The 26,504-nt window shown below is 44.0% G+C and overlaps 1 protein-coding gene across 2 annotated transcripts; it reads left to right on the top strand.

Annotated features, from left to right (window-relative positions):
• The first annotated feature begins 13,735 nt into the window (after positions 1-13,735).
• Positions 13,736-26,115, top strand: SAMD10 (sterile alpha motif domain containing 10). 2 transcript variants are annotated; one of them, XM_036752455.1, is made up of 5 exons: positions 13,736-14,571; positions 22,231-22,412; positions 22,644-22,812; positions 23,228-23,368; positions 24,026-26,115. In XM_036752455.1, exons 1-5 carry the CDS (start codon positions 14,481-14,483, stop codon positions 24,046-24,048), a joined length of 606 nt encoding a protein of 201 aa, XP_036608350.1. In that variant the 5' UTR covers positions 13,736-14,480; the 3' UTR covers positions 24,049-26,115. The 2 variants fall into 2 exon arrangements, with proteins under 2 accessions (XP_036608350.1, XP_036608349.1); XM_036752454.1 differs by having other exon boundaries at positions 14,209-14,571; positions 22,602-22,812.
• Positions 26,116-26,504: the final 389 nt, after the last annotated feature.

A 26,504-nucleotide genomic window follows, 5' to 3' on the forward strand; every position in this document is an offset into this window, starting at 1 on the left:
TTCATACAGTGCTGAATTCAAGTTAAAAGTGATTCAGTTTGCAAAAGTGAATGGAAATCGTGCTGCTGAACATAAGTTTGGTCCTCCTCCAACTGAGAAAACAATCTGAGACTGGCTATGGGAAGAAGAAAGCCTACTGAAAACGCCATGGCAGAAGAACGCCATGAGAGGCAAGTCAGCAAAATGGCCTGATTTAGAGAGGGAATTGAAGATGTGGATTGAAGAGCAAAGGGCAGTTGGAATTCCTGTGTCCACAAAGATGGTTCAGCATGAGGCAAGGAGAATTGCTGATGAAAAAGAAGTTACTGATTTCAAAGGAGGACACAATTGGTGCCTCAGGTTCATGAAACAGAATGGACTAAGCATGTGTACATGCACCAGACTTGCCCAAAAGATGCCTGAAAGCTGTGAGCAGATGAATAAAACTTGAGTTCAATAACTTTATGTAATACATTTTTTTTTCAAATTTCGGGCCCTAAAATTAAGGCACGTCTTATACATGGGGAAATACGGTATTTGCCCCAAACCATACAACTTAACATCAGTAATGAGGACTCAGTTGAAAGCAGGTCTTTTGATTTCATCTAATATTCATTTCATTATACATATACATCACTTTGTTCTTTTCTAGAGACCCAACTGAGTTACCAGAGTGGTACAGGCTAGAGAGTGGAGCTCATATTTCCGTAGCACATTAAAGGTTTAGAGTGCTTGCTTCACACTGATCTTGTAGAGGAGTTGTTTTAACTATGCATTATGTGATCCTCAATAAACTCCAGTGGCTCCCTATTGCCTCCAGGAACAAATGCAAAATGTTGTTTGACATTCAAAACCCTTCACAACCTAGGCCCCTCCTACCTTTCCAGTCTTCTTACATTTTACTCTCCAGCACATATTCTTTGATCCAGTGACCATGATCTCCTTGTTCCATGAACAAGATACTCCATCCCTCACCTCTGGGCATTCTCTCTGGCTGCTCTCCATGCCTGGGATGCTCTTCCTCCTCCACTCCAACTATTGACCTCCCTGGCTTAAGTCCCAACCAAAACTTCACCTTCTACAAGAAGCCGTTCCCAAGCCCTCTTAATTCCAGTGCTTCCCTTTTTAAACTATTTCCTATTTACCCTATGCATAGCTTGGTTTGTATATATTTGTTTGCATGTTGTCTCCCGCATTAGACTGTAAGCTTCTTGAGGATAGGAACTGTCTTTTGCCTCTTTTTGTATCCCCAGCACTTAGCCCAGTGTCTGGCACATAGTAGGAACTTAATAAATGTTTGTGGAATTGAATATGAGAAAAGTGAGGATCAGAGGGGTTGAGTGACTTATACAAACTTGCACAGTAAATTGGATTGCCCAAAGTCAGACAATCAGGATTTGGATCCATGTCTGCTGATTCCAACATCCTTTCCCCACTTGTGACATGAAGAAACTACTTTTCTCCTGTGTTTTTTTTTTCTATGCTTACTCTTTAGTGGAACTTCACTTCAAAGGAGGAGGGGAAGAAGTGATGTCTGAATGTCTGTCAAGTTTATCATGATATAGAGTATAGCCCTAAAGAATAATAAACTCAGCTTAACAGATGAGCATCTCCCAACACCTTCATGTAGTAGAAGGAGCACTGGATTTGGAGTTAGGGGACATGGGTTCAAATCCTGCCTCTGCTACTTGAGGTCTGTGTGACTTGGGGTAAGTCACTTCCACTCTCCTGACCTCTGTTTCCTCATTTTCAGAAGCAGTTGGGCAAGAAGGCCTTTAAATTCTCTTCCAGGTCTAAATATATGATCTCATGATCATTGTTCCAGCAGACAATTTCTTCCCTGAACTCAGACAGAAAGGGGGAATAGAAGGATCATTAACTTAAAGCACTTAAAGAGCATTTAGAGATTAACTAGCCCAGAGATGTCAAACTCATAGAAATGGGAGACACCAATCTATGCATAAGGATCCCAGTGGACCACATATTGACTTAGTAATTGTATCTGTATTTTATCGTATTTTTATTTATTTTGCTAAATATTTCCAATACATTATAATCTCTGCTTCCAACCATATGGGGAAATGTTGTTGGGCCACATGTGGGCCATGGGCCACGCATTTGTTACCCATAACCTAAGCCAACCCCTTTTATTTTATTTGTGTCACCAGCGCTCAGCACATACCTTGGCACATAAATAAGGACTTAATAAATGCTCATTCATTCACATATTTTGTACATGAAGGAACTGAGGCCCAGAGGTATTGAACAATTTGCCCAAGATCACACAGGCATCCAGAATTTGGACACAGGCCCTCTCACTCCAAAGCCAGTGGTCTGGAGCAATGCAGTCAGGACTGGCAAGGAGGATGTTAGACTTTGGTGCCCCAAGCAGTTGAATAGAAGAATGGTTTTATACATATGAGGATTTGACTATGTTTCACATCATATTTTGTTGTGTTTTATTTTTAATTTGCTAGCAAAGTTTTAAAAACCTTTATTTTCAGTGGGATTCAATTCAACAAATATTTATTAATAACAGTGTTTACATAGCACTTTAAGGTTTTCAAAGCACTTTATAAATATTATGTTATTTGACCCTCACAGCAACCTTCAGAGGTAGGTGCTGTTATTATTATCCCTATTTTACTGATTCAGAAACTGAGGCAGATAGAGGTTAAATGACCCAAGTGGAATTTAAACTCGAGTCTCCTCGACTCCAGACCCAGGGTTCTACCGACTGTACCACCTAGCTGACAGCTATTAACACCAACTGTGTACAGAGCACTTTGTTAGTGCAACATTTTCTCTAGACTCACTTTCCCAAGCCCTCTCAGACTTGGTCCCCAGAAGGGGGCTTCTCCCATAAGGGATGCTATCACTATGCTAATGCTCTCACTGTCAAGGTTCTATCTGGTGTGCTCCCAAATAGAAATTAACCAGTTGAAGTCTCTCCAATATTAACCAGCTGACATTAGTTCTTTTTTTTACAAAAGGAATTTATTGAGAAGGTAATAAAAATCACAGCTGACATTTATAGAGTGTTTATATGTGTGTCAGACACTATGCTAAGCTCTTTACAATTATTATCTCATTGGATCCTTACAACAAACCCTGAGAGGTAGGTGCTATTATTAGGCCCATTTATAGATGAGAGAACTGAAGCAAAAAGAGGTTAAGTGACTTGTCCAGGATCGCCCAACTAGTAAGCATAGTAAGTTATAACAAGAATAGTCATTACAAAACCCTCTGTCTCAAACCAGGAGGAACACACACACAAAAGGTCCTTGGGGAGAGCGCTTTGAAATTTAATGTACAAAGGCAGTAAGATATATGTGAAAAGAACATGTGGGCAGTAGGAGTATTTCAATATTCCTGGGCCTAAGAGTCCTTTTTTTTCCTTCACAAAATCCCACCAAGTGTGCTTCTAAGGATGGTGTCCTCAAAGGGTTAATCTCTCCCTTGTTAAACTAGGTTACCTCCTTGAGAGACTCAGTGTCTCAAGTGACAGGTCAATCCATTGATGGTCTGGGTAAAGGTTATTTGGCTGCTGCTACTAACTTTGCAATGCCAGTTAGTGGGACCTAAGGCGGCTTTGATAGATCTTCCCGTCTCCATGGGCACACAGGCACTCCCATCTCAGAATACTCGTTCACCTGAGATCAGGAGAGAAACAGCACAAAAAAAAATAGGTACAATGTCCTCAGGGACACATGGCAGCCAGGTTAGGAGATAAGGTAACCCTTGCCCTCACCTGATGGCTCATATCAATCCTCCTCGATTGAAAGCCTCCAGGGAAGAGAGATTGTTCAGTCAAGGCACTCTGGGTTCTGCCTCAGCCTCTTCTGTATCTTCGATTCTTCCAGCTCCTCAGCCAATCAGAAGACTCCTTCAGGTCACAGCACCAGCTTCTCAATCGCTCATGGCCCAAAGAAAGATCACTAAGCCTCCATATGATAGATTAGCAGCAAGCAAAAACACTGAAATTGCTCAAAATAACCTACCAGGATCAGCCAATCCATACGCACTGGGCCCTCATTGGCTTAATCCCCCATTATATCAAGTACCGAATGACATAGAAACTTTAGCTAAACATTTAAGCCCTAATAGAGCTTAGGGTTTGGTAGTTATCACATGCAAAGATAACTATGATGTAAATCAAGTGTATATTGAGACCAAGAAATGTCGTAGATAAAGCACTAGGCTTGGAATGAGGAAGACCTGGGTGAAAACCCTGCCTCATATACGAGCTGTGTGATCCTGGGTGAGTCACTTAACCTCTGTTTGCCTCATTTTCCTCATCTGTAAAATGAAATTTGTAATGAAAAAATGAAAGGGTTGGACCTTAACAGCCTTATGTCCTCTAAGGTCCTTTCCAGTTCTGTATCTGTAATTCTATGACCCTTTGATCCAGTGATCTATTTTCTTATGATCTATCACAAAGTGTCATGGTGAGGTCAGAGAGGAGAAAGGCTATTGTGGAGGAAGTAGCATTTTATTTGGATTTTAAAGAAAGGACAGCTAGGTATCATAGTGGACAGAATGCTGGACCTCATCTTTATGAGTTCAAATCTGGTCTCAGGCACTTACTAGCTGTGTAACCCTGGGAAAATCACTTAATCCTGTAAAATGGGAGATGGAAATGGAAAACCACTCCAGTATCTCTGCCATGAAAACCCCAAATGGGGTCACAAAGAGTTAGCTACAACTGAACAACGAATCCAATACAAAAAATTGAGGAGAGCATTAAAGACATATGGAATAGTATGAGCAAATCACAAAGGTATAGGTTGTGTGCCAAGAACCGTTCAATTTAATCAGAGCCTAAAGTATGTAGAAGAAAGCAACATGAGATAAAATTGGAAAGGTAGGATGCCATGAGGCTGTGGAGAGCCTTGCATGCTTGACAGAGACATTTTAACTTTACGCCATAGGTGATAAGGGACTACAGGGGATGCTGTTATTTGTGTTGTTGTTGTTAGCGGGTGTGAACAGATCTAGACAAGATTAGCCAAAGAAATGTTCGAGGGAAGAGCGTGAAGGCAGTTGGTTTCGTAGTTAGTCTGAGCAAGTGGCAGTGAAACTTTGGCCTGGCATGGTGGCAGCGGGGATTGAGAGGAAGGGGAAAGATATGAGAGATTTCATGGAATTCATGAAAGAAAGGATTTTATCTTTATATAGGCCAGGAGCACTATGGAATTTTGGACTGGTGGTATCCAAACCAGGAGATCACAGAGAATGAACTGGGGCTTAACTGTGAGTGATAGTCCCCTTTCCATTTGGGACTTTTCTGGCTAGGAAAAAAATATCCTCTTGGCCCAAATACACGTTCTTTCTTTTTTTTTTTTTGCCAAATTCCACCTCTACCCAAAACCCTCTCCCCAAATCCTTCATTGTCCCTGATTCCTGCTATATTTCAGAATGAAGTTCCCTCTTTATCTTCTTCCTGTGTGAGCAAAAGTGGGAGGTCCTGAATAATCCCTTAAAGGTGGGCTACTTTTATTACTAAATCAGAGGTCACAGGAGACAGAAGCACCTTGCCTAAACTACAATCCAAGAACTCCAAAGCACTAGGCATCACTACAATCCTCACTATAGGTGATGTATCAAATAATTGTAGTGAAGAAATGGAATGTAGCTTTCCATAGAGCTAGGCATGTACTCTGGCTCCTTTCTATAGAGATATGTGCTCTGGAACTTTGCTAAAGGATGTGGGTGACCCAGCAACTCTAGATAGATCCACTGTTACCTTAAACTGAAGTGAATGGCATAAAAGATGACTGGTTTTAGAGTCAAGGAGAACCTCCCCCAATGTAGGCCATCAGAGCTGTAAAAAGAAACTACCTCTTTGGGGGTACCATGAACCTGTGTAGCAAGCATGCTCTGGCTCATCATCTTAGAACCTCCATCTCCCCCTCAGGGTTCTAGGTATACCCTGAGGGCTTAAAGGTGTTCTCTTCTCTAGATGTGGTATGACTTTTAGATAAGTACTTGTCTTAGCTGTAGCTGGGCTGGGTCCTGCAAGATGCTCCTTAATGTTGGGCTGCCTTCCAAACCTGGCATGGAATGGACTGTGGGCTCCCTGGATTCTCCAGACTCCCCAGTATCCCAGATACCTGGATGCTTAGACACCTGGATGGCTCATTCTTCTGACCTTTCAAAACTCACAAGGTTAGAACCTCCAATTCCTCCACCTAAAATGAAATAACAAACACTGAGGCAAAACAATAAAGTCTATTTTCATAGAGAAAGAGCCCAAGGCCTTTCCCCTTAATAGAACTGTACTGGATACTATTAGTAAGTCAGTCAACAAGTATTTTATTAAATAACTACTAAGTGCCAGACACTGTCTTGAGCACCAGGGACACAAAGAAAGACAAAGGATAGGTCCTGCTGTCAAGAAGCTGATAGTCTAGTGCATTCCATCATTGAAAGTCAAACCAGGAACTGAGATCCACCAAGAAAGAGCACCCATAGGGAAAAGCTTTGGCTCTGTTTGTGTTCCCTTACCCCGCTCCCTACCCTCCAGTTCCAGCTATGCAGCTAAATGGAAAGGCTTCTGTTAACCACTTTGTTAGCAGACCAAAACAGTTACTGAATGTCTATGCATGCTGCAAAGTCTCTCCAAGGCACTATTATTAAACACTATTCCAACTCGTCCAAAAGCAGCTCCTCAGTCTCTTTTTGGGGGGGGGGGGAGAGGTGGCCTATATCAATAGCACTTTGCATATGTATTGGTCCTCATTATACTGGAAATTATCATAGACCTGAGTGAATCACTAGCTATGCAAGTCACTTGACTTAGACTGTTCACACAGTTTGAAGGAATTAATATTTCTTTGTTGCTGTTGTTCAGTCACATCTGACCCCATTCAGGGCTTTCTTGGCAAAGATAAATGATAAATGGAGTGGTTTGCCACTTCCTTCCACAGTTTACTTTACAGATGAGGAAACTGAGGCAAATAGGGTTAAGTGACTTGCCCAGGGTCACACAGCTAGTGCGTATCTGAGGTCAGATTTGAACTCCAGAAGATGAGTCTTCCTGACTCCAGGCCTGGCTCTCTATCCACTGTGCTACCTAGCTGCCCAAACATTTCTTAAGCCACCTGCTATGTGTGAGGCACTGTGCTAAGAGCTAGGGATACAAAAAAAGATAAAAGACAGTTCTTGCCCTCAAGGAGCTCACAATCTAATGGGAGAAGATAACACATAAAAAGCAGCTGAAAAGAGAAGGGGCGTGATGAAGGGTAGAGGAGTGCAGGAGCAGGACATAATGAGATGGTTGCCCTGGGAGCCCTTTTTAAAATAGAGGAAGTAGGAGGAGAAGTCCACCGTCTACCCTCTACCTCTCCAGTCAGAGGGAAAGAGGAGCCCTAGAGATGGAGAGTGCAGAGGAGATTTCAAGGTTGATTCCATCTTTGCAGAATGAGGAGATTCCCAAGAAGCACATGAGATGGTGACCCTGCCACAGTCCTGCCTGCATGCCCTTCAGACCCCCAGCACTGTCATCCCACCTCTTCTAGGAAGCCTTTGTGGATAAACTTTAGATAGAATTTCAGGTTTCTCTCATTCTTGACACATTTGAGACAGCAGAGTAGTATAGTGGATAGGGTGCTGGCCCTGGAGTCAGGAAGATCTGAGTTCAAATTCTGACTCTTACTATGTGCCCATGGGCAAATCACTTAACCTATCTCTCAGCCTCAGTTTCCTTGTCTGCAAAATGAGGGGGTTGGACATAATAGCCTCTAAAATCTCTTCTGGTTCAAAATCTATGCTCCTATGATCGGCATGAAACTTGTGTCTACCCCCACCACACTCCATCTATATAATACATTTTTCCTAACATAGATACAATGTAGTGTCTCAGGCCTCAATGCGATGACTACAATGTCATTTGCAAAGAGGAGCATTTGAAAAACACTTGTTATAAGTCAACTAGATGGCACAGTAGATAGAGTGCCAGGTCTGCAGTCAGGAAGACTCATCTTCCTGAGTTCAAATCTGGCTTTAGACATTTACTAGCTACATGACCCTGGGCAAGTGACTTAACCCTGTTGGCCTCAGTTTCCTCATCTATAAAATTAGCTGGGGAGGGAAATGGCAAACCAGTCCAGTATCTTTGCCAAGAAAATCCCAAATGGGATCATGAAGAGTCAGACACAACTGAAAACTACTGAACAATAACAACATGAGTGGTTGTAGTTATGGCAGCAATAAGAGTGGCCTGACAGCAGGAGAAGCTTCTGCAGTTGACAGAAAGCCCAAACTTGTCTAGTTGATCGAACAATGCCAATCTGAAGGGAAAATAACTAATTAGCAGCCATGCAAAACTGCTTCTTCCTGCGATGAAGCTTAACTACTAGCACATTTCACCTATAGTGCACCTGTAAATTGTTACCGATTCTGTTCTGATTGTTCTGTTGATATATGCTGTCATTTATGTGGTTATCGTTGCTTTCCCTAGGAATAAACTTCTTGTCTCATTCAAAAAAAACCCCACCGTATGCTACAAAGTCTTCCTCCTTAGTAAAATCCATAGTAATATAAGAGATCAATTTAATTATCCACCTAGGAAAACAAAATGAATTTTTAAAAATTACAATAGCTAACATTTACATAGCACTGTGTGTAAGGGCACTGTGCTAAGTGCTTTACAATTATTCTCACTTGATCCTCATGATAACTCTGGGAGGTTTTTGTTTTGGGGGGTTTTTTTGTTCAGTCACTTTTAAGTTGTCTGAGGCCACATTTGAATTCAGGAAGTTGAGTCTTCCTCTGACTCTGGGCCCAGTACTTTATCTGCTGCACCATGTAGCACAATAACCTCTTAAAGGGGAAGGGGGCATATACTATGAGTCACATTCTGTAGGGTTATTTGGTTTATTTGTTTTTCAGTTGTTACAAATAGCTCTAGCTCACTCTCTCAGGGCCAGGCCAGAGAGATCTCCCATTAAGGCTCCCAGAGCTGTGTAAAGGTATCTCATCTAATGCTGTTAGCTCAAGTTCCCTTTACCCCTATCCCTCTCATTGTAGCACCTCAGTTCCACTTAGTCACTTAACATTAATTAGCATTTTAAAAGGAATACTTATTTCAAATATATAGCAATAATTAGAGTACAGATATCCCTTCTCTCTCCCCATCCCCCCAAATATCTCCTGGACATACTTTCCCCTATAACTTCTTGGTCTCTGGGAAGAGTGGACTCACAATTAGCACAGTTTCTGCTTAGCACTAGTCACAACAAGTTCACATCTCAACTACCCCTGGTCTGGATCCTGAAGATCAGTTCTTGCTCCTTGTTGCTTACTTGGCTGCAAAATCTGGCAAGGGCTCAGTCTCCTGCCCTTTAGGTCAGAGTCTCCAATCCTTTTGCTTAAAATTGAAAAGAATAAATTTAAAGGCCAAGTACTGAATCTCCTTTTCACAGGGTCATATTTCAGTCTCAATAGGAAATGCCCAAGGTCTCAAAACTTATATCACTGTAAAAATCTTCAACACTAATATTCTTCAAGTGATACTCTTTGACAGCTAGTTCTAGGATGCCATGATCTGAGAAGTATGAAAATTGCAGGTGACCTACAGGGCAATGGGAGGATTATGGTAGACACTGTAACATGGTTACAATGATAACTTGCCTGCACAACATTATCAGGGATATGTACAAATGAAAAAAGAGGTCCTGTAGTGAGAATGAGAGAAAATCAATGGACATCCTGGTACCAGTGGACAAGGAGACCTTGGTATCCTGGAGATAATTAAAGAACAAGAAAAAAGGAACACTTGGAGCCCATTGGGTAGTTCCTCTATGGGATATTTATGGTACAGCAAGGACAAGAATACCATAGAATAAAAGAGGCTAGGATCTGGGTGAAGGGAACATTCACCCTAAGGCTGTCTCACCTCTACCATGTTAGGATACAGGGTAAATAAGTTCAAATACTTGTCCATTTGTTTAACATTATAACCAAGTCTTCTGTTCCCTCCTCCAGGAGAGTTAACGTTAGCATGTCAGTCCTCAAGACAAGATCTTTGCATCTTAGTCCTACTAACAGAATAGGGGATAGGGACCCCTTAGTCTCTCTCCTTTCCTTGCTTTTCAGCTCAGGGTGTATGGAAGCATCTCCTTCCAGGGAAGGAAGCTTTGCAATTGTCTTTGCAAGCTTTGTCTCTGAAAGTAAGATTGTGATTGCAATATAGAAAGGAAAACAACACTGAAAAACTTAAGAACTCTAATCAATGTAGTAGGGAAATACAGAATGAGGCATATGCTGTCAGACATGGCCAATGTGTTGATTTTGTCTTAATTCAACTTTTTTGTTAAAACAGAGAGTTGGGGGGTGAAGTGAAGAATCATTGAAAAGTTATATTGATGCAAAAAAGCATCAATAAAACAGATAGATAGATACATAGATACATACATACATAGATGATAGATTACATGAGAAAGATTTCTAAGAAAGGTGCTGAAAGATTATAGACCCAACGACCCTGGGCAGAGGAAACAAAATTTGGCATGGGCTTATTCTTGTAACCTTTCAAAACATAAAAGGTCAGAGTCTTCAATCCCTTCACCTAAAATTAAAAAGAATAAATGAAGAGGCCAATTACTGAATTACATTTTACAGGACCATATTTCAGTAGGGAGTACCCAAGCTTTCAATCCTTATACCATGGTAAAAATATTTTTTTATCATTCTTTGAGTGATACTACTAGACAGCTAGCTTGACAGTTAAATGGATATTGTAGGGCTGGAGGCGGGGGCGGGGCATTATCCAATATGGTCTCTCATTCAAGCCTCCACTACCCAAGGTGACAAGATGTTCGAATCTGACTGTAAACTCTATACCCACCCATATAATGGAGCCTTTGAAAATGTGTTGGAGATGGGAGTGGGGGAGGAGACAGCATTTCTGTAGGGGCTCCTTCTCCAAGCAGAGGTAGCAGGCTTTAGGAGTTCAACACTGCTCCACTGGCTGCTGAGGAACTGGACTGTGTAACAAAAACCTCCTTCATAATACTTTTCTGCTCCCACATCTCCTCTCTCTTTTGACCCCCTCCACTTCTCACCCCTACGCCCACCCCACATCCCTTCCCTTCTTCCACCCCAATCACACAGCTGCCTTGTTCTCTTGGGGGACTTTGTCCAAGAGACTCCCTTCTCCTCCCCCAGTTCCCCTGCCTCAATGTTGACAAATCCCACTAATTCTCCCTGAGCCTACAAACTGATCAATACCAGGGAAGGGAGAGGACTTTGGGGGGATGAGGGGTAGTTAACTTGTTACAAAGCATACCTCAGCCCACATAGATCTCTATGCTTGTGTCTATGTCTGGTCCTGCTCAGACTAGAAGCAACCCCACAATGACCATTATCACCCTGGGCACTTGATACTCAATCAATAAGTCTTTGTCCTTGGGTGCTGCAGTCTCTACCACCACTTCCCTTCCCCGTTGGAGAAGCCAAATGTTCTTTATGTGTTTGCCTTGAGTCCTTTGGGGGCAGGGAGGAGTGACTGAAGCCTGAAGTCGCCCAGATTTCCTTGTATTTAACAACACAGATTGGGCTGGAACCCCATGACCTGACATAATCTTTAAATCCTGCTTTGGCTCATGGCCCATGAGGATACAAAGGGGAGTGAATAATACCTCTCAGCCTGTCACCATTAATATGTTCTGGGGAGTGGAGGCAGAGAAAGGGGCATCTGCATATGTCTATATATCTGGGTAAATGTGTACTTGTGTGCTTGTGAATTTATGAATTTGTGTCTATATGTGTGAATATCTTTGCATGTGTTTTCTACACACTGTGTATATATATTTTGGATAACGTGAATGCATGTATGTGAGTGTGTATGTGTGAGGGAGTATCCATATGGATTTATGTCTAAATGTGCCCGTATATGCTACATACATCTTGTCCATTTGGGGCATCCAAACTGTATCTCCACAGCTCCTTCCCAGGCTTTCCCTTGAATGATCCTGTGATGAGCTCCTAGGCACAGCTCCACAAGACAGGCCCCATCTTAAAGCTAGAGCAAGACTCAGGTCACAGCTGATGTCATTAATTGAATTGAAGGTGGTGTAGTATAGACAATGAAAAAAAAACCAACATGGAATTTGGAAGCAGAGGATCTGAGTTTGCAGTTCTGTGGTGGGATCTGGGGTATGTTATTTCTCTCTGGACCCTTAATTGTACGTTCAAGTTGTTATTGCTGATCAGGTTCAATGTTCAGCCTAAGACCATAGGATTTAGAGCTAGAGGGAATCTTAGAGGTCATTTGATCCCACCCCTCACTTTACAGATACAAAAATTATAATTTTTCTAACCAAAGTACAATGTCCACACTAATCATTGCTGATGTCGCTACAGCCAAGGCTTTGTACAGTGGAATAACATTGGTGTGAGGGAAGAGTGGGCTAAGCTTTGGGCTGACAGGATCCCAAATCACCTAAATTAATTCTCAGACCAGAACAGGAAATAGTTCTCAGCTACTTCTTTTCTGCCCAAGGAAATGGCAGCTGAAATAGGTGAGAATCCCTAACCTATGGTATTAGGGAGATCCCCTGGTGGATACCAGGCCTTCATCCTCAGAAAAAAAGAAAGAAAGAAAGAAAAAAGTTAAAGACCTAGGAACAAAGCTATAAATCACGGGAAACTCCTATCCATCCTGAGTACTTTGAGGCAGAGAAGCAGAAGGACCCATAGACTCCCCCCTTAACAAAAATTCTTTGATTCTCCTCCTTAATAACCCCCCAAAATGCACCCCTTTTCTGGATACCAGGTCCCATTCCCCCAAAGCTATCAGCTAAACTACCATATGGGACTCCATATGGCCTTACCCCACCCTCACTCCCCACCCACCACACCCCCTCCAAGCTGCGGCTTCTGCTTTTTAGGAAAATTCAATTCATCTTGAAAAGCTCAGAGAGACTCAATGGCTGGGTACCCTCAAGTCCTTCCTAGATCTCTAAAAAGCAATTAGTCCAATTAACCTTCCTTCCCTCCCCCATCAATTTGACCTAGATCTTTAAGATGCAAGCCTGCAACAAACTGAATTGGGAAAGTAAATATGCTGAGGGAATGATATATTCTGCAATGACTTTCAAATAAAAGGAGGAATGATTTGTGGATTATCCACTGTTTTATATATGTTGTCAATCCCTAACCCTGGTAAAATTGAGAGCTGACAGCATTTGTGGGCAACTTTGGTCAAAGAAAGACATTCGCTTTCAGGATCCATAGGTATCTGACCCATGGGGGATATGATCCCCTCCCTGCTTAAGGCTGGGGCTAGAATCCCAAAATACTGCACAAATACTGCAGTGAAGCAGGAGCAGAAAACAGCCTTAGTCTGTTTCTTTGTCCCTCGATCCCAAAGGGATGGTAAAGGATATATTATGTTTAATGGGGGGTCAGGAGCTTTACAATGGGGAGGGAGGGAGGAAAGGCAGAGGGAAAGTATCTTTTCTCACACTTCGGCTCCAAAAATTCTTACTAGCACTTCAGCCACTTTGGTAGGATGGACACCACTCAAATCCAACACAGATTAAACCACATCGGTGTGTGATGGGGGTGGGGAAGTTCACACTCAAAATCACAGAGACCTGGAGACAGCCACAGAACAGATTTAAAAACAGGTAAGGCATCATACATATACACAGATGAACACAACAAATATTCATGCATTCGTTCATTTGGCAGACACCTATTAATCTGCAAGGCATTGCGAATACAGATACACATAAACCCAGATCTAGATACACGCGCGCGCGCGCGCACACACACACACACACACACACACACGGCATTCCAAATGAGACTCAAACATAGACAGCCGGACGTCGAGAGGCGTAAGATATAGATGGTCCACACACACATGTGCCAGTAAGAGGGGAGTGAGGGGCTACGCCGACCATCTGAGGCCTCAGTTTCCGGTGACTATTTGTCCTGTGTGGAGAGCCCGGGGTGGGGGGGGTAGAGGGGGAGGTTGTCTTCCTCCGCACCCCCCACCCCGAAACCCGAAAGGCTGGGAGAGGTAAAGGGGGTCACACCCAGGGAAGGCACTTGGGTCATTTACCTTCAGAGCTATTTTCCCCACCCACCCGGGGGGCCGGGAAAGCAGGGCGGGGCTGGCGGATCTGGGGGCGGGCCCGAAGAGACCTGGGCAGCCAGAGAGCGGGGGCGGGCGGCTGTAAAGAAACCTCGACCCGGTAAGCATAGGCACACGCGAGCACACACAGGCACACGCATACGCCGAAAGACACACAGCTAGACCCAGCACACACGTTCCCTCTCTATGACACATTCCCCGCCCCTCTGCACTTCCCGAAAAGGGGTGTGTGAAGTGTGTGTGTGTGTGTGTGCGCGCGTGAATCTCCGACTAGGCGCTGACTGGGAGCCGGGTCCGGGCCAGAGCCAGAGCTGGAGCCGGGGCGGGACCCCAAGCCCGTGTCCACGCCTCCATCCCGAGCCTCTCCGATTTCCCCCTGCGGCGCGGATGCCCCATGTTCACGGAGCTGAGGTCCAAGCTGAGCCCTCCGAGAGGCCGCGCTGGGGCGGTGAGGACGAGCTTAGGAGAGCGCAGAGATGTGGACGGTGAGAGGTGGCAGGGGTTGGGCATCGGGGAGCCGGGGGGGGGGGGGGGGGGGATGGGGAGGGCGCTGGGGCCAAGGTGAAGAGAGGGTTCAGGAAGAACGGTCAAATGTGGCAAAGGAAACCAAAGGTCTAGGGCTGATGGGCGGGAGGTTCCCATCTGCTAATAAAGCTGCGGCACAGTAGAGAGAAAGCAAGTCGGTTCTCTGGTTTGCCCCGACTCCGCCTCAAACCCAATTTATGGTTTCTTGGGCTGGCGGTGCGCAGTCGGGTTAGATTGGCGGGGAGGGGGGATGGGGGGGGGGACCTGGGGACTAGAGCTCTAGCCTGAGGTCCGTTCTAAGCCTGGCCCAACTAGGTTCTGGGCCGAGGTCTCCTGGAGACCAAGAAGGGAAATGGTTGGGGGATGTCTGAGGCAGAGCTTTCCAGCCCCTCTCAATTCTAAAGTCAATGCTAGGGAGAGAAGACCCCTCTCGCCTGAAGGGTTGGGGTGACTCCTCCGTGACAGCTCTCCCCATTCCCGCAGCAAAGGTCGGGGAGGGGCAGAGAAAAGAAGCAACGACAAATCAGTCGCCTTTGTAGTGGGGGGTGGGGGGAGGGAAGGCGGAGCTGTCTTTGATTTCCCATGTTCCTGTTGTTCCCAGCTCTGGTCTGATCCCCCGGGAAGGAAGGAAATGGAGAGGGGGACAGAGCCCACACCCTCTGTCCCGGGGTCCCCCATTTAGGGACATCGGCCCTCCAAAGAATTCTCTTCTCCTTCAAGGGCGATACCTCCCTAAGGGACACTTGTCTCTCTCAGGGATATTGACCCTTACACAGATTCAGCTCCCTGTCTTACGAATGCAGCTCCTCTTATAGGGAAAATTATACACCTCTCTTCCCACACAATCCTCAAGATCAGGAGGGCTTGGTTTAGCAACATTTTGCAAATGCCAGAGCTGGGGTGGGGGGGGAAGGAGGAAAGACCCGGGGTTAAGGCCACTTCCATTCCTTAGAGGAAGCGCCCTCCAATGATTCACCTTCACTTTTCCTCTCCTCCTTCCCAAGGGGGCCCGGATGTAGAAAGGTCTGGTAAGTGGGGAGTCTAGGACCCTTGCCTCCCATTCAGACTGTATTTGTGAAAGTCTTTAGCCCAGTTTGGTGGTGAGTTGGGAAGGGGTAGCCTTGCCCCTCTGACTTCAAAAGGGAAAAGCAGGAAATAAGGGGAGGTGCTAGGAAGGCTTAGAAGGCAGGTATGTACAGATGTCAGGTGGGAAGAGACACCAGGGTGTCAGACAGGTTTCCCTAGGGAGGGAGGGTACTGGGGCAGGGTGATTATATTGCAAACTTCTTTTCTGGCTTGGGGTGTTTCAGTAGCCCAATTCCCCTCATTGAGTCCCCAGGACACCCTAGTCATGGGAGTACTTAAAATAATTTCAATCCTGTCACTGGAGAGTTAGAATGATCAAAAGTCCTCCCATCTTCCTCCCATCTCTCTCTCTCTCTCTCTCTCTCTCTCTCTCTCATGCTTGAGCTCACACTTTTTCTTCAATTATTAAACTTTTTTTCCTCCCTCCTACTAAAAGCCCACACAAAACCCTTGTATCATATAAGCATAGTTGAGCAAAACAAATTCTCCCACTGACCATGTGAAAAAATGTTTTTCTTATTCTGCATATTAATCCATTACCTCTCTGTCGTGAGCTGGGCAGCATTTAATTCTGGTTGATTGCCACATTGATAAGAGATCTTAAGTTGTTTGTATTTATAATATTGATGTTGCAGTATAAATTGTACTCCTGGTTCAGCTTACTTCACTCTGCATCATTTCAAAGAAGTTATCTCTGAACATTCCACTTCATTTCTTTCTTTCTTTCTTTCTTTCTTTCTCTCTTTTGAGGCAATTGGGGTTAAATGACTTGTCCAGGGTCACACAGCTGATGTGTCTGTGGCTGGATTTGAACTCAAGTCCTCCCAACTCCAGGGCCAGTGTTCTATCCACTGCACCACCTAAATGCAATAGTACCCCATGGCATTCATATGCCATAATTTGTTCAGCCATTCCTCAGTTGATGGATGCGCCCTTAGTTTCCAGTTCTTTGCCATCACAAAAAGAACTGCTGTAAATATTTTTGTACATATAAGTCCTTTACTTCCTTCTTCCATCTCTTAGGGGTGCAGATCTAGAAGTGATGTCATTGGGTCAAAGGGCACACACAGTTTAGTCATTTTGGGGGGCATAATTCCACATTGCTTTCCAGAATGGCTGGGACCAATTCACAGCTCTGCCAATGGTGCATTAATGCGCCTGTTTTCTAGTGGCCTCTCCAACATTTCTCATTTTTTTTTGGTCACCTTTGCCAATCTGATGGTTCCATTGTCATGGATCTGATTTTGACCACAAAGGTAAAAAACTGCTTGGTGAAATAGAAAGGAACCTTGGAAGGCAGTTGCCATGACATTTTAGAGTATGAGGTAGATAAGGACAAGATCACCAAGTATAGTGTAACTTCCCCACTCTGTCCAGATTTTGGGAGAACAAGTTTCAGAGTTCAGAGAAAGAATACATAGGATCTTATAGCCTAAATTTATATAGGAGAAGTTAGCACAGAAGGCATAGGAATCTCTTGAGAAAAAAAAATCTGAAAACACAGATGAATTATTCTAATAAGGAAGAAAGGGGGAAGCTTTCTAAAGAAATAGGCATAGATACACAGGGAGTGTACTGACATCTTAGTTTTTTTAAAAAGATCTATGTACAGGGTATCTCAAAAGTCTTAGTGTAGTTTAAGTTTTAATAAGCTTATGGAATTATTTATATTTCATTAATTTTAATTTACCATTTTATTAATAGGAATTATTGTTGATATTAATTGATTGATATTTAATGAGCTTATTAAAATTAAATTACACTAAGCCTTTTAGGACACCCTGTGCATAAGACAGAAAAAAGAGAAGAAAAAGCAGGTAATGGGGGATGAATAGAAAAAAAAGTGGCATATTCCTTTAAGAACAATACCAGCAACACTAAAGCCAAGGCCTAAATAAATGCTAAATGAAATTAAAGGAGAGGGTCCTTTTAAAAAGCTTGGTGAAAGGGGTGGAGCCAAGATGGAGGCTGGAAAGCAGGGACTTGCCTAAAGCTTTCCCCCAGGACCCTGCAAACACCTATTAAAAATGGCTCTGAACAAATTCTAGAACTGCAGAACCCATGAAATAGCAGAGGGAAGCAGGGCTTCAGCCCAGGACAGCCTGGATGGTTGCTGGGTAAGGTCTATTGCACTGTGTTGGGAGCAGAGCAGAGCCCAGCATGGGCTGCACCAGGACCAACCAGACCAGGAGCCAGGCAGAACAGGCCTTGGCTCCCTGAATCAGTGAGCTGTGGCAGTTACTGGACTTCTCAACCCACAAACACCAAAGACAACAGAGAAGATTAGTGGGGAAAAAACTGCAGGGACAGAGTGAAAGGAGTTCATGGTAGGACACCCCCCCACACACACACACACCCCCAGGGTGGCAGAGGTAGTACAGCTCTGAGGCTGCTTCCAGGGCTACAGCTCCAGTTGCCTCCAGCCCCAGCCCCACCTGGTGGGAGGAATTAAGTGGGGATCAGAGCAGGAGTGCAGAGCCTGCTTAGATCTGAGTTGCGGTCCAGGTTGGTGGTTCTTGGGGGAGGAGAAGTGCTGATGTGGCAGAGCTTGCTGTGTAGAAAAAGCTCTGAAAACAACAGTGCAGCCCCTCAAGCTTGGTAAAAAGTACTCTCTACTCTACAACCAGTCATACCCCACGAAAAGCTCAAGGGTCAAGTAGTTGGCTGGGAACATGAACAGGCAGCAAAAACACTCTCAGATTCAGATTCAGACTCAGACTTTGAAATCGTTCTTTGGTGACAAAGAAGACCAAAACATAAAGCCAGAAGAAGTCAACAAAGTCAAAGAGCCTACATCAAAAGCCTCCAAGAAAAACATGAACTGGTCCCAGGTCATGGAAGAGCTCAAAAAGCATTTGGAAAAGCAAGTTAGAGAAGTAGAGGAAAAATTGGGAAGAGAAATGGGAGTGATGTGAGAAAATCATGAAAAACAAGTCAATGACTTGCTAAAGGAGATCCAAAAAATACTGAAGAAAATAAAAAACTTGGTGAAGGGAATAGACATTTATACAGCACCTCGTAAGTGCCATGCACTCCACTAAGTGCTTTTTACAAATATTATTTCGTTTGATCATCACAACAACCCTTTGAGGTAGGTGCTATCATCCCCATTTTACAGTTGAGGAAACTAAGTCACTCAGGGGTTAAATTACTTGTCCAGGATCACATAGTAGGAAGTGTCTGAAGCCAGATTTGAACTCCCACTTTTCCTGACTCTAGGCCCAGTTCTCTATCCACTGAATCACCATCTGCTTCATCTTGCCCCTCTTCAGGGCAAGAACAAAAAGAGAAAAAGAATTATGGTAAATATGCAACAAGTAGAAATACCCAACTCCTGTTTTGCTTCTATTCTCTCTACCAAGAAGAATGATCTTTGGACTGGCAAGGACAGAATGAAAACATTTACTGGGAAAATGAAGTGAAAGATAAGTGAGGTAATGTTAAGAAAGCAACTATGTAGTTGCCTTTAGTGAGTTCAAGGCACCTGGCCTAGACAAACTCTATCCCCGGGTCTGAAAAGAACTGATAAACATTATTATTGAGCTGCTATCAGTCATCTTTGGAAAATTCATGAAGAATGGGGGAGGTGCTGTTAAAGTGGAGATGGGCAAATGTACTAATCATTTTTGAAAATGAGAAGAAAATGGATTGTTCCAACAGCAGACTAGTGAACTTGACTTTCATTCCTGGCAAAATGATAAAAATGCGTTACTAAAGTGATACTTCATGAGGAATAGGTCCTGTTCCACTTAAAGCTATCCAAGAGGAGGTAAACCACAGTGTGTAGCCAAAGGGCCAGTGGCTTGACAACCAATAACAGGGCACAGACTTGTCATTAGGAAGTCACTGATCAAAACTGACCTATGACCAATGTCCTAGGATATCAGAGGATTTAGAACTGGCAGAGAATTTAGAGATGATCTCTTCCCTGGTTCCCCTCTTATTTTACAGATAAGGAAACAAGTCGCAAAAGGTTAAGTGACTTGACAAAGGCCACAGAGGTGGTAGCAAGGAGTAGAGAGAGGCTTTAATATCAGATCCTCTGACTTCAAATCTTTTCCCTCTATCACATTATTCTAAAAATTTTTTTTTAAAGCATGCTCATTTGACTAACAGTTTATTCAGTGGGAATTCATGGAAGGGATAAAATTCAGTTCAGCACCTCCTACAAAGTCATCTATTGATAATTTAAAAGAAATAAATTGCTCAAGTTTCTATAGCACTTTAACATTTTAAAAGTGCCTTACTCATATTAATTCTAGAATTTGCAGTAAAGAGATTATTCCCATTTTACAGATGAGGAAGCTGAAGCTCAAAATCATTTGCCCAAAGTTACACAGCTAGTAAATATTGAAGCTAGAAATTAAACCTAGCCCTTTGTTCCAAGTATGGTGTTCTTTCCATTACTCTTTGCTGATATTATAAAAGGGCAACATTTGCTATTTGGCAGCTTTGGGCATTCCCAAACTGCCCTTGCTGCCTTTTCTGAACATGGCAATAACGCCCCCTGTTTACTTGATTTGATGATGCAGCCCATATAAGGAAAAGTCATGCTAGAATAACCTCATCTCTTCTTTTGGCCAAGCTACTCAATATGATAGACTAATTAGAGGAATTCTATACATTAACTTTGGATTTCAGCAAGACATTTGACAAAGTTTCTCCCAATGTCCTTGTGGTCAAAATGGAGATAGGGACTAGATAACAGAACAGTTAGGCGGATCTCAAACTAATTGAATGACTAGACCCAACAATCAGTCAATACATTGATGTGAACTTGAAGAGAGGCTTTTAGTAAAATGACCCAGCAATGGCTTTGAATTTATTCTCTTCAACATTTTGACCAGTAACTTGGATGAAGACGTGAATGCCTGTTTTCAGATTTGTGAATGACACAAACCCAGTGGGATTGGTAAAATGCTAGGCAATAGAATGGGGATCTCAAAACATTTGTAAGATGAAACAATGCACTGAATATAATAAGGTGAAATTTAAAGGAGTAAATGTAAGTCCTGCACTTGAGTTCCAAAAATATTAACTAGATAAATGTTGAATGAGAAAGGTATGACTAGGCAACAGTCATGTGAAAAATATCTGGGCTTGCAAATAAACTACAAATTCAACAAGAGTTTATATTGTGACAAGGCAGACCACATACACACACACAACCCAGATGCAATATTAGGCTGCATTAATAAAAGTGCCAAGATTGAGTAAGGTGACAGTCCCGTTGTCCTCTACCCTGGTCAGACTATATCTGCAGTAGTGTGTTCAGTGCCAAACCCCACAGTTTAGGAAGGACATAGGCAAACTGGAATGTATCCAGAGGAGGGTGCTCAGGATGTTGAGAGGATTTCCAACAATTCTTCTGGAGGATCAGTTGAAAGAACTGGAACTGTTTACCCTGAAAAAGAAAATTTAGGGATTCTTGAAAGCTGTCTTTGAAGAACTCATGTTAGGAAACACAGTTGGACTTGTTTTGCTTGGCCCCAGAAGGTAAAACTAAAAGCAATGTGTGGGTGTTATAAAGACATAGATCTTGGATCAATATAAGGGAAAACTAATTATCAGACCTGTCCAAAAATGGAATGGACTTCCTCAGTAAATAGTAAACTCTTCATCACCAGGAGTGTTTAAGTAAAGTCTGGATGACCATTCTGTATTTTTAGTATGCTTTAGAATATAGAGAGGATTCCTATTTAGGTATGGGTTGAATTCAATTACTTTTATGATTCCATGAAAATAAATCTAATTCTTCTTCCACACTATTGCCCTTCACATATTTGAAGACAGATATCATGCTTTCTATTCTCCTTTTCCCACCCCCGGATTGTTTTCTTCTTCAAGCTAAGTATCCCAGTATTTTCAGACCATCATTGTATGACTCAGAGTTGTTATCTATGTAATGGGTATTCTGGAACTGCCTACTCTCTCAGGAATGAGAAATGTTGGGCTCAGTCTCCATCACCTAGTACCCAGTGAATGTCTCTTGAATTAAGGAGGGAAGGAAGGAAGGGTGGAAGGAAGGAAAGAGATAGAGGAAGGGAGGAAAAGATGGAGGAAGGGTAGAAGAAACAGAAGTAGAATGGAAAAAAACTGTTGATTTAAGTTGTAGGGAAAGCTGAAACACCTTATGAAGAAGGGGTAGATAAGAGACCAGAGGCATGCTGGAGCCAGCTCTTACCAGTTTGGCAAACTGTTAAATTTTCATTGTATTTATGTCTCAGAAATCATCAAATGCTAAAAAATCAGGGCTTGATTTATTGTTTTGTTAATTGTCTAGACTTAAGAAAGTGATGGAGAATGCAGATTAAACTTAAAAGTGTGTTGTGGGTATAATTTTTCCCCCAGACAGCAAGTTGTAAAACATTTACCACCACACCCCTTGTCTGGGACCCAGGAATCTTAGCTCTTTCTGGGTTTGGTAGAGCAGAGGAAGGGAATAGTCTTAGGATCTGGGTTTAAGTTCTGCTGATTGTCCTCAAACCTCATCACTCCCACCCTCCTCCCCATTCCTCCTTGTGTCTCCATAGCTGCTGCACATTTCAGCTTCTGCCGGAGTCTTTTGGAGCACACCGTGTCTGCTGAAAATCTTCCCTGCCGGCTCCAGCGGGCACCAGGCTCCAGCCTCACTTGGCATGATAGTCGGAGCCAACGAGCTGGAGGGAGCAGGACAGTCAAACTCCTGCAGCAGCCCGGCACTGAAACGCAGCAGGTAATGCCCTCCCCAGACTCTCATCCAGATCCCTCCAATATCCGCCCCCCCACCCCAACTCCCAAAGTCTCCCAATTCATTCTTATGTGTAACTTCAGTCTCTCCCACTACACAATTGGCCCATTTCCTCTGTCTATCCACCCACCTCCCCAGTTACCTGTCCCACTGTTTCCCTACTTTTATGGCTAGGAAGTCCTTCCTTGGGTCTATCCAGCACCCTTCCTGCTACAGGGCCGGCACTATGACCACTATGGGTTCTACCACACCAGCCCCACACTGGGTGGCCTGATGCGGCCGGTGGTCCTGTGGAGCCAGCAGGACGTCTGCAAGTGGTTGAAGAAGCATTGTCCCCACAACTACCTCATCTACGTGGAAGCCTTCTCCCACCATGCTATCACTGGTGCGCTGGGAGATTGGGGAATTGAAGTGTTTAGTATGGGTTTGTGGGGCTGTGTCTATGCCCAAGCATGTGTGCCCATGTTTACATGTTTGTCTCTATTTGTCTTTGTCTATGTGTGTGTTCATGTCTGTTAGCTATGTCTGTGAGTGTATGTGTATGAGAGTAAAGGTCTATGCGTGCCTTTATGCCTGGGTGTATATCCCTTACTCTAGCCTAAGTTAGAGGGTGACATCCCTCTACGTTCCCTAGGCCTCATATTGTGCATGTTTATCTCTCATTCTAACTACGTCTCCTCAGTGTGTGCCTGTGTGACTGTCCCCCACTCTAGCTTTGGCCTCTCCCCATGTCTCCCAGTGTGTTTCTGTGTTTCTGTGTCTGTCTTCACCCCAGCCATGGCCTGTCTGGGTATACCTAGGTCGGGCATTGCTTCGGCTGAATGCAGAAAAGCTTCAGCGCATGGGGCTGCTACAGGAGGCCCAGAGGCAGGAGGTGCTGCAGCAAGTCCTGCAGCTGCAGGTACGGGAAGAAGTCCGGAACCTGCACCTGCTGAGCCAAGGTGAGGGCTCTCCTCAACCATCAGCAGCTATAGGGTGGGGGAAAGGAGGTGGGGAAAAAGAAGATCTCATGGGCTTTTAAGTAGGAGGTGGGGGAAAAGCTATGAAGGTACAAGACCTGGGCCTCGGGATGTTACCCTCCAAATCTGGCCTGGCAGGAGGAACTTGGTGGGGTAGGAGTTATAAGTCAGGCTGCTTTGGGATAAGGGTCAAGATAAGAAACCTAAAGAGGGAGGGTGCCTAGGAGATTCAAAGCAAGATTGACTCGCTTATTATCTTTGACAAATGTCCTCCCCTCTCGGAGCCACTTTCCTAATCTATAAAATGAGATAATTGGTCTAGGTGATCTCTAAAATCTTTTCCAGTTCTGACATTCTGTGGTTCTGAGAGATGGTCTCTGTTGAGGGGCTGAAATCTCTGACTGGGGTTAGCACAGTCAGGACCAGAGCCAGGTACCATCTACCATAAGCTAGGTTCTCATGGGAAGAAAAGATTGAGTGTAGACAGCAGGCAGAATTTCCTGAAGCTGCTGCCCTGAAAGTTTCAGATGTTCAGGTAAGGCTTTCAGAGGCAAGTGAGAGGCACAAATCTATCTGTTCACAACCCAGCTTCCTGCCCCACTTCCCTAGCTGTTCTTTCTTTCTTATTGTCCTCTACAGCTTCCTTTGGAAACATCTCCTAGCTCCACTCCTTCAAGAGGTGTGGGTGAGACCCCAGCACTGTGATGGCTGACCTGAACTAGAAAGAATGACAGACCGCTGGGTCAGATGAGGCATCAAACAGCAGTTTCCAGACCAGCAGGCAGTGATGAACCAGAGGCTGAAGCTTGTGTGGCCACTCCTGGCCAAAATACACACAACTTTACCCTGAGGTTAGAGGTCTGCCTTTATCAAGCTGGCCACAGGTTGCAGGACCTCCAGGACATCTACTGGCAACAAGAGACTCAGTCTTCTTCTTATATCCTAACAGAATCCAGGGAATCCGGCCCCTGTAGGGTTGGAATCCAACACCCAAAGTTGGGGAGGGGGCAGAGAAGGGAAAGAAGACATATATCTAGCACTGGCTCCTCCTGCAACAAAGATTCTGGAGTTTTACCCCTCCTAGACCCTTGTGCCACCTATAGCACATATTGACATCTGTTGGGGGGGGGGACCGCAGTTCCAGGAGTATTTGATGCACTAGTTCCTGTCTGTGATTTCCCTAGACAAGATGTCTATTTATAGCCTTTCTCCCCAATATTGGTGACCTTCTCCCATCTGTAAAGTCCTGGAAAATGTCCAGGCATGGAGGCTGATTCTACTACTCCTTCCCCCATGGCTGTGTCTCTCTCATACCCTCAACACTAGGACTTGAGCCACAAGGAGGCTTCCTAGAGAGATTGGCTGCTCAGCAACCAATTTCTGCCCCACCCCCATCCATTTATTTATTTCCCCCTCCTCAAGCCACATCCTCCCTGTTTGTCTCATTACTAGGGATTCTTTGTTTCTCTCAGCTTCCTCCTCCCTACTCCCAAGTTTGTCCTCCCAGAGACCTTCCTGATCAGTCTCTGAACAGGTGTGACCCACCAATGGAGAGATTTCCTTTTCCAGTGGGACTCCCTGAGGTCCCCTGGGGAATCAAATAAATCCAGTTTACACAGAGCTTTGCTGAGACCATCTCTGCTCTGAGGTCATAGGTTTGTAGCATCTGACTGGCTGTAAAAGTCCCATTTTGGAGTGGTTGCAGATGTCCCTGCACTACAGTACATATGCTAAGGGGTGGCTGTTTGCTTAGAATTTGGTCAATTTCTTGGGCAGTGGGACCCTTTCAGTCACTGGCAATGACCCTAGAGCAAGATGGTGCCATCTGAGGACTGGGCTGGGCAGTATAAAGTTGGGTTATAGCAGATCACAGAGCTGAAGCTGGGTCTGCTAAGCTGGGAAATGCAGTGTTAAGAAGAGATAGAGCTAATTAGCTACCATCCCCAGTCTAAGTCCTACTTATTCCACTCTAGTCTTCCTATCCTAAACCCCTTTAGAAAAATCTCAGGAACAGAAGAGCCAGGGGCTTTTCCATCTAGCCCCTCCCCCTCACATCTATTCCACAACCCTAACCTAAAATGATAGTGTAGTAGGTATGGGGAGAAACCCAGCTTTGGTAGACTGTACCTAGGCAACTCCTATCCTTACTCCCAACAATATGTCCATTTCTATGCTAGGCAGTGAAAACTGCTGTTACCCCTTCAAGGTGTCTGAGGTGATGGCCCTAGGCCCCGGGGAATAAATTAAGAAGGAATTTAACATCCTTGGAAGTACAAGGGGAACTGTCCCCTCCCCCACTTACCCTGAAATACTTCCTCAAACCCTAACCCCACTCTGACTTCTCACTGGTAAATGAGCCCTTAAAAATGCAATAACGTCATAGGATTTAATTTAACCCCTTCATTTTACAGTTGAGAAAATGGAAGCCCAGAGATGTTAAGTAAGTGACTTGCCCATGGCCACATCATTAGTTAGTGGAAGAGCCAGGATTTGAACCCAGGCCCTGTGACTCTAAATCCAGCACTCTTTCCATTCACTGCACAATGCTGGTTCCTGTTGTCCCTGGAGCAATATATGAACCCAAGCATCTCCCTCTTCCCCTGCCCAGCCACTGTGCCATGTACACTTGTTGGTTCTCTCTGTCTCTGTTTTTGTCTCTGTTTCTGTCTGTCTCATTTTTTTATACACTTGATGTAAAATTATGAAATAAAACCTGGTTCTTAAGTGACTGTTCGGTTGGTGACATAGGTGCCAAAGGAAGACTGTGTAATTCAGTGTGATTCAACACATATATACTAAGCATGATATACTTATATTCAGTACAATTCAATGTATATACGAAGCATATATACAACACATATATACCATGTGCAAGGAACTATGTGAGACAATGAAGATACAGACATGAAATAAAACTTAGTTCTTGCCCTGAAGAACCTTACACTCTACTTGAGGAAAATGACAAGTGCACAGAAAAATATGGTATAAGATAGATGGTTATGAGTCAAGGTGACATCCAGACAAATAAGGCATAAGAAATATTAAGGGAGGGAGCAGAGATACTTTACTTTCTACTAGAGAGCTCAGGAAAGACTTCATAGAAGAGGTGGCATTGGAT

This window comes from Trichosurus vulpecula, chromosome 3 (assembly GCF_011100635.1).
Source record: "Trichosurus vulpecula isolate mTriVul1 chromosome 3, mTriVul1.pri, whole genome shotgun sequence".
NCBI lineage: Eukaryota > Metazoa > Chordata > Mammalia > Diprotodontia > Phalangeridae > Trichosurus > Trichosurus vulpecula.

Coding starts and splice junctions, on each gene's coding strand:
- SAMD10 (XM_036752454.1), top strand. CDS start 14,481: ATGTTCACGGAGCTGAGGTCCAAGCTGAGCCCTCCGAGAGGCCGCGCT. Junction 14,572..22,230: donor AGAGCGCAGAGATGTGGACG/GTGAGAGGTGGC, acceptor GTGTCTCCATAG/CTGCTGCACATTTCAGCTTC. Junction 22,813..23,227: donor CTCCCACCATGCTATCACTG/GTGCGCTGGGAG, acceptor GGGTATACCTAG/GTCGGGCATTGCTTCGGCTG.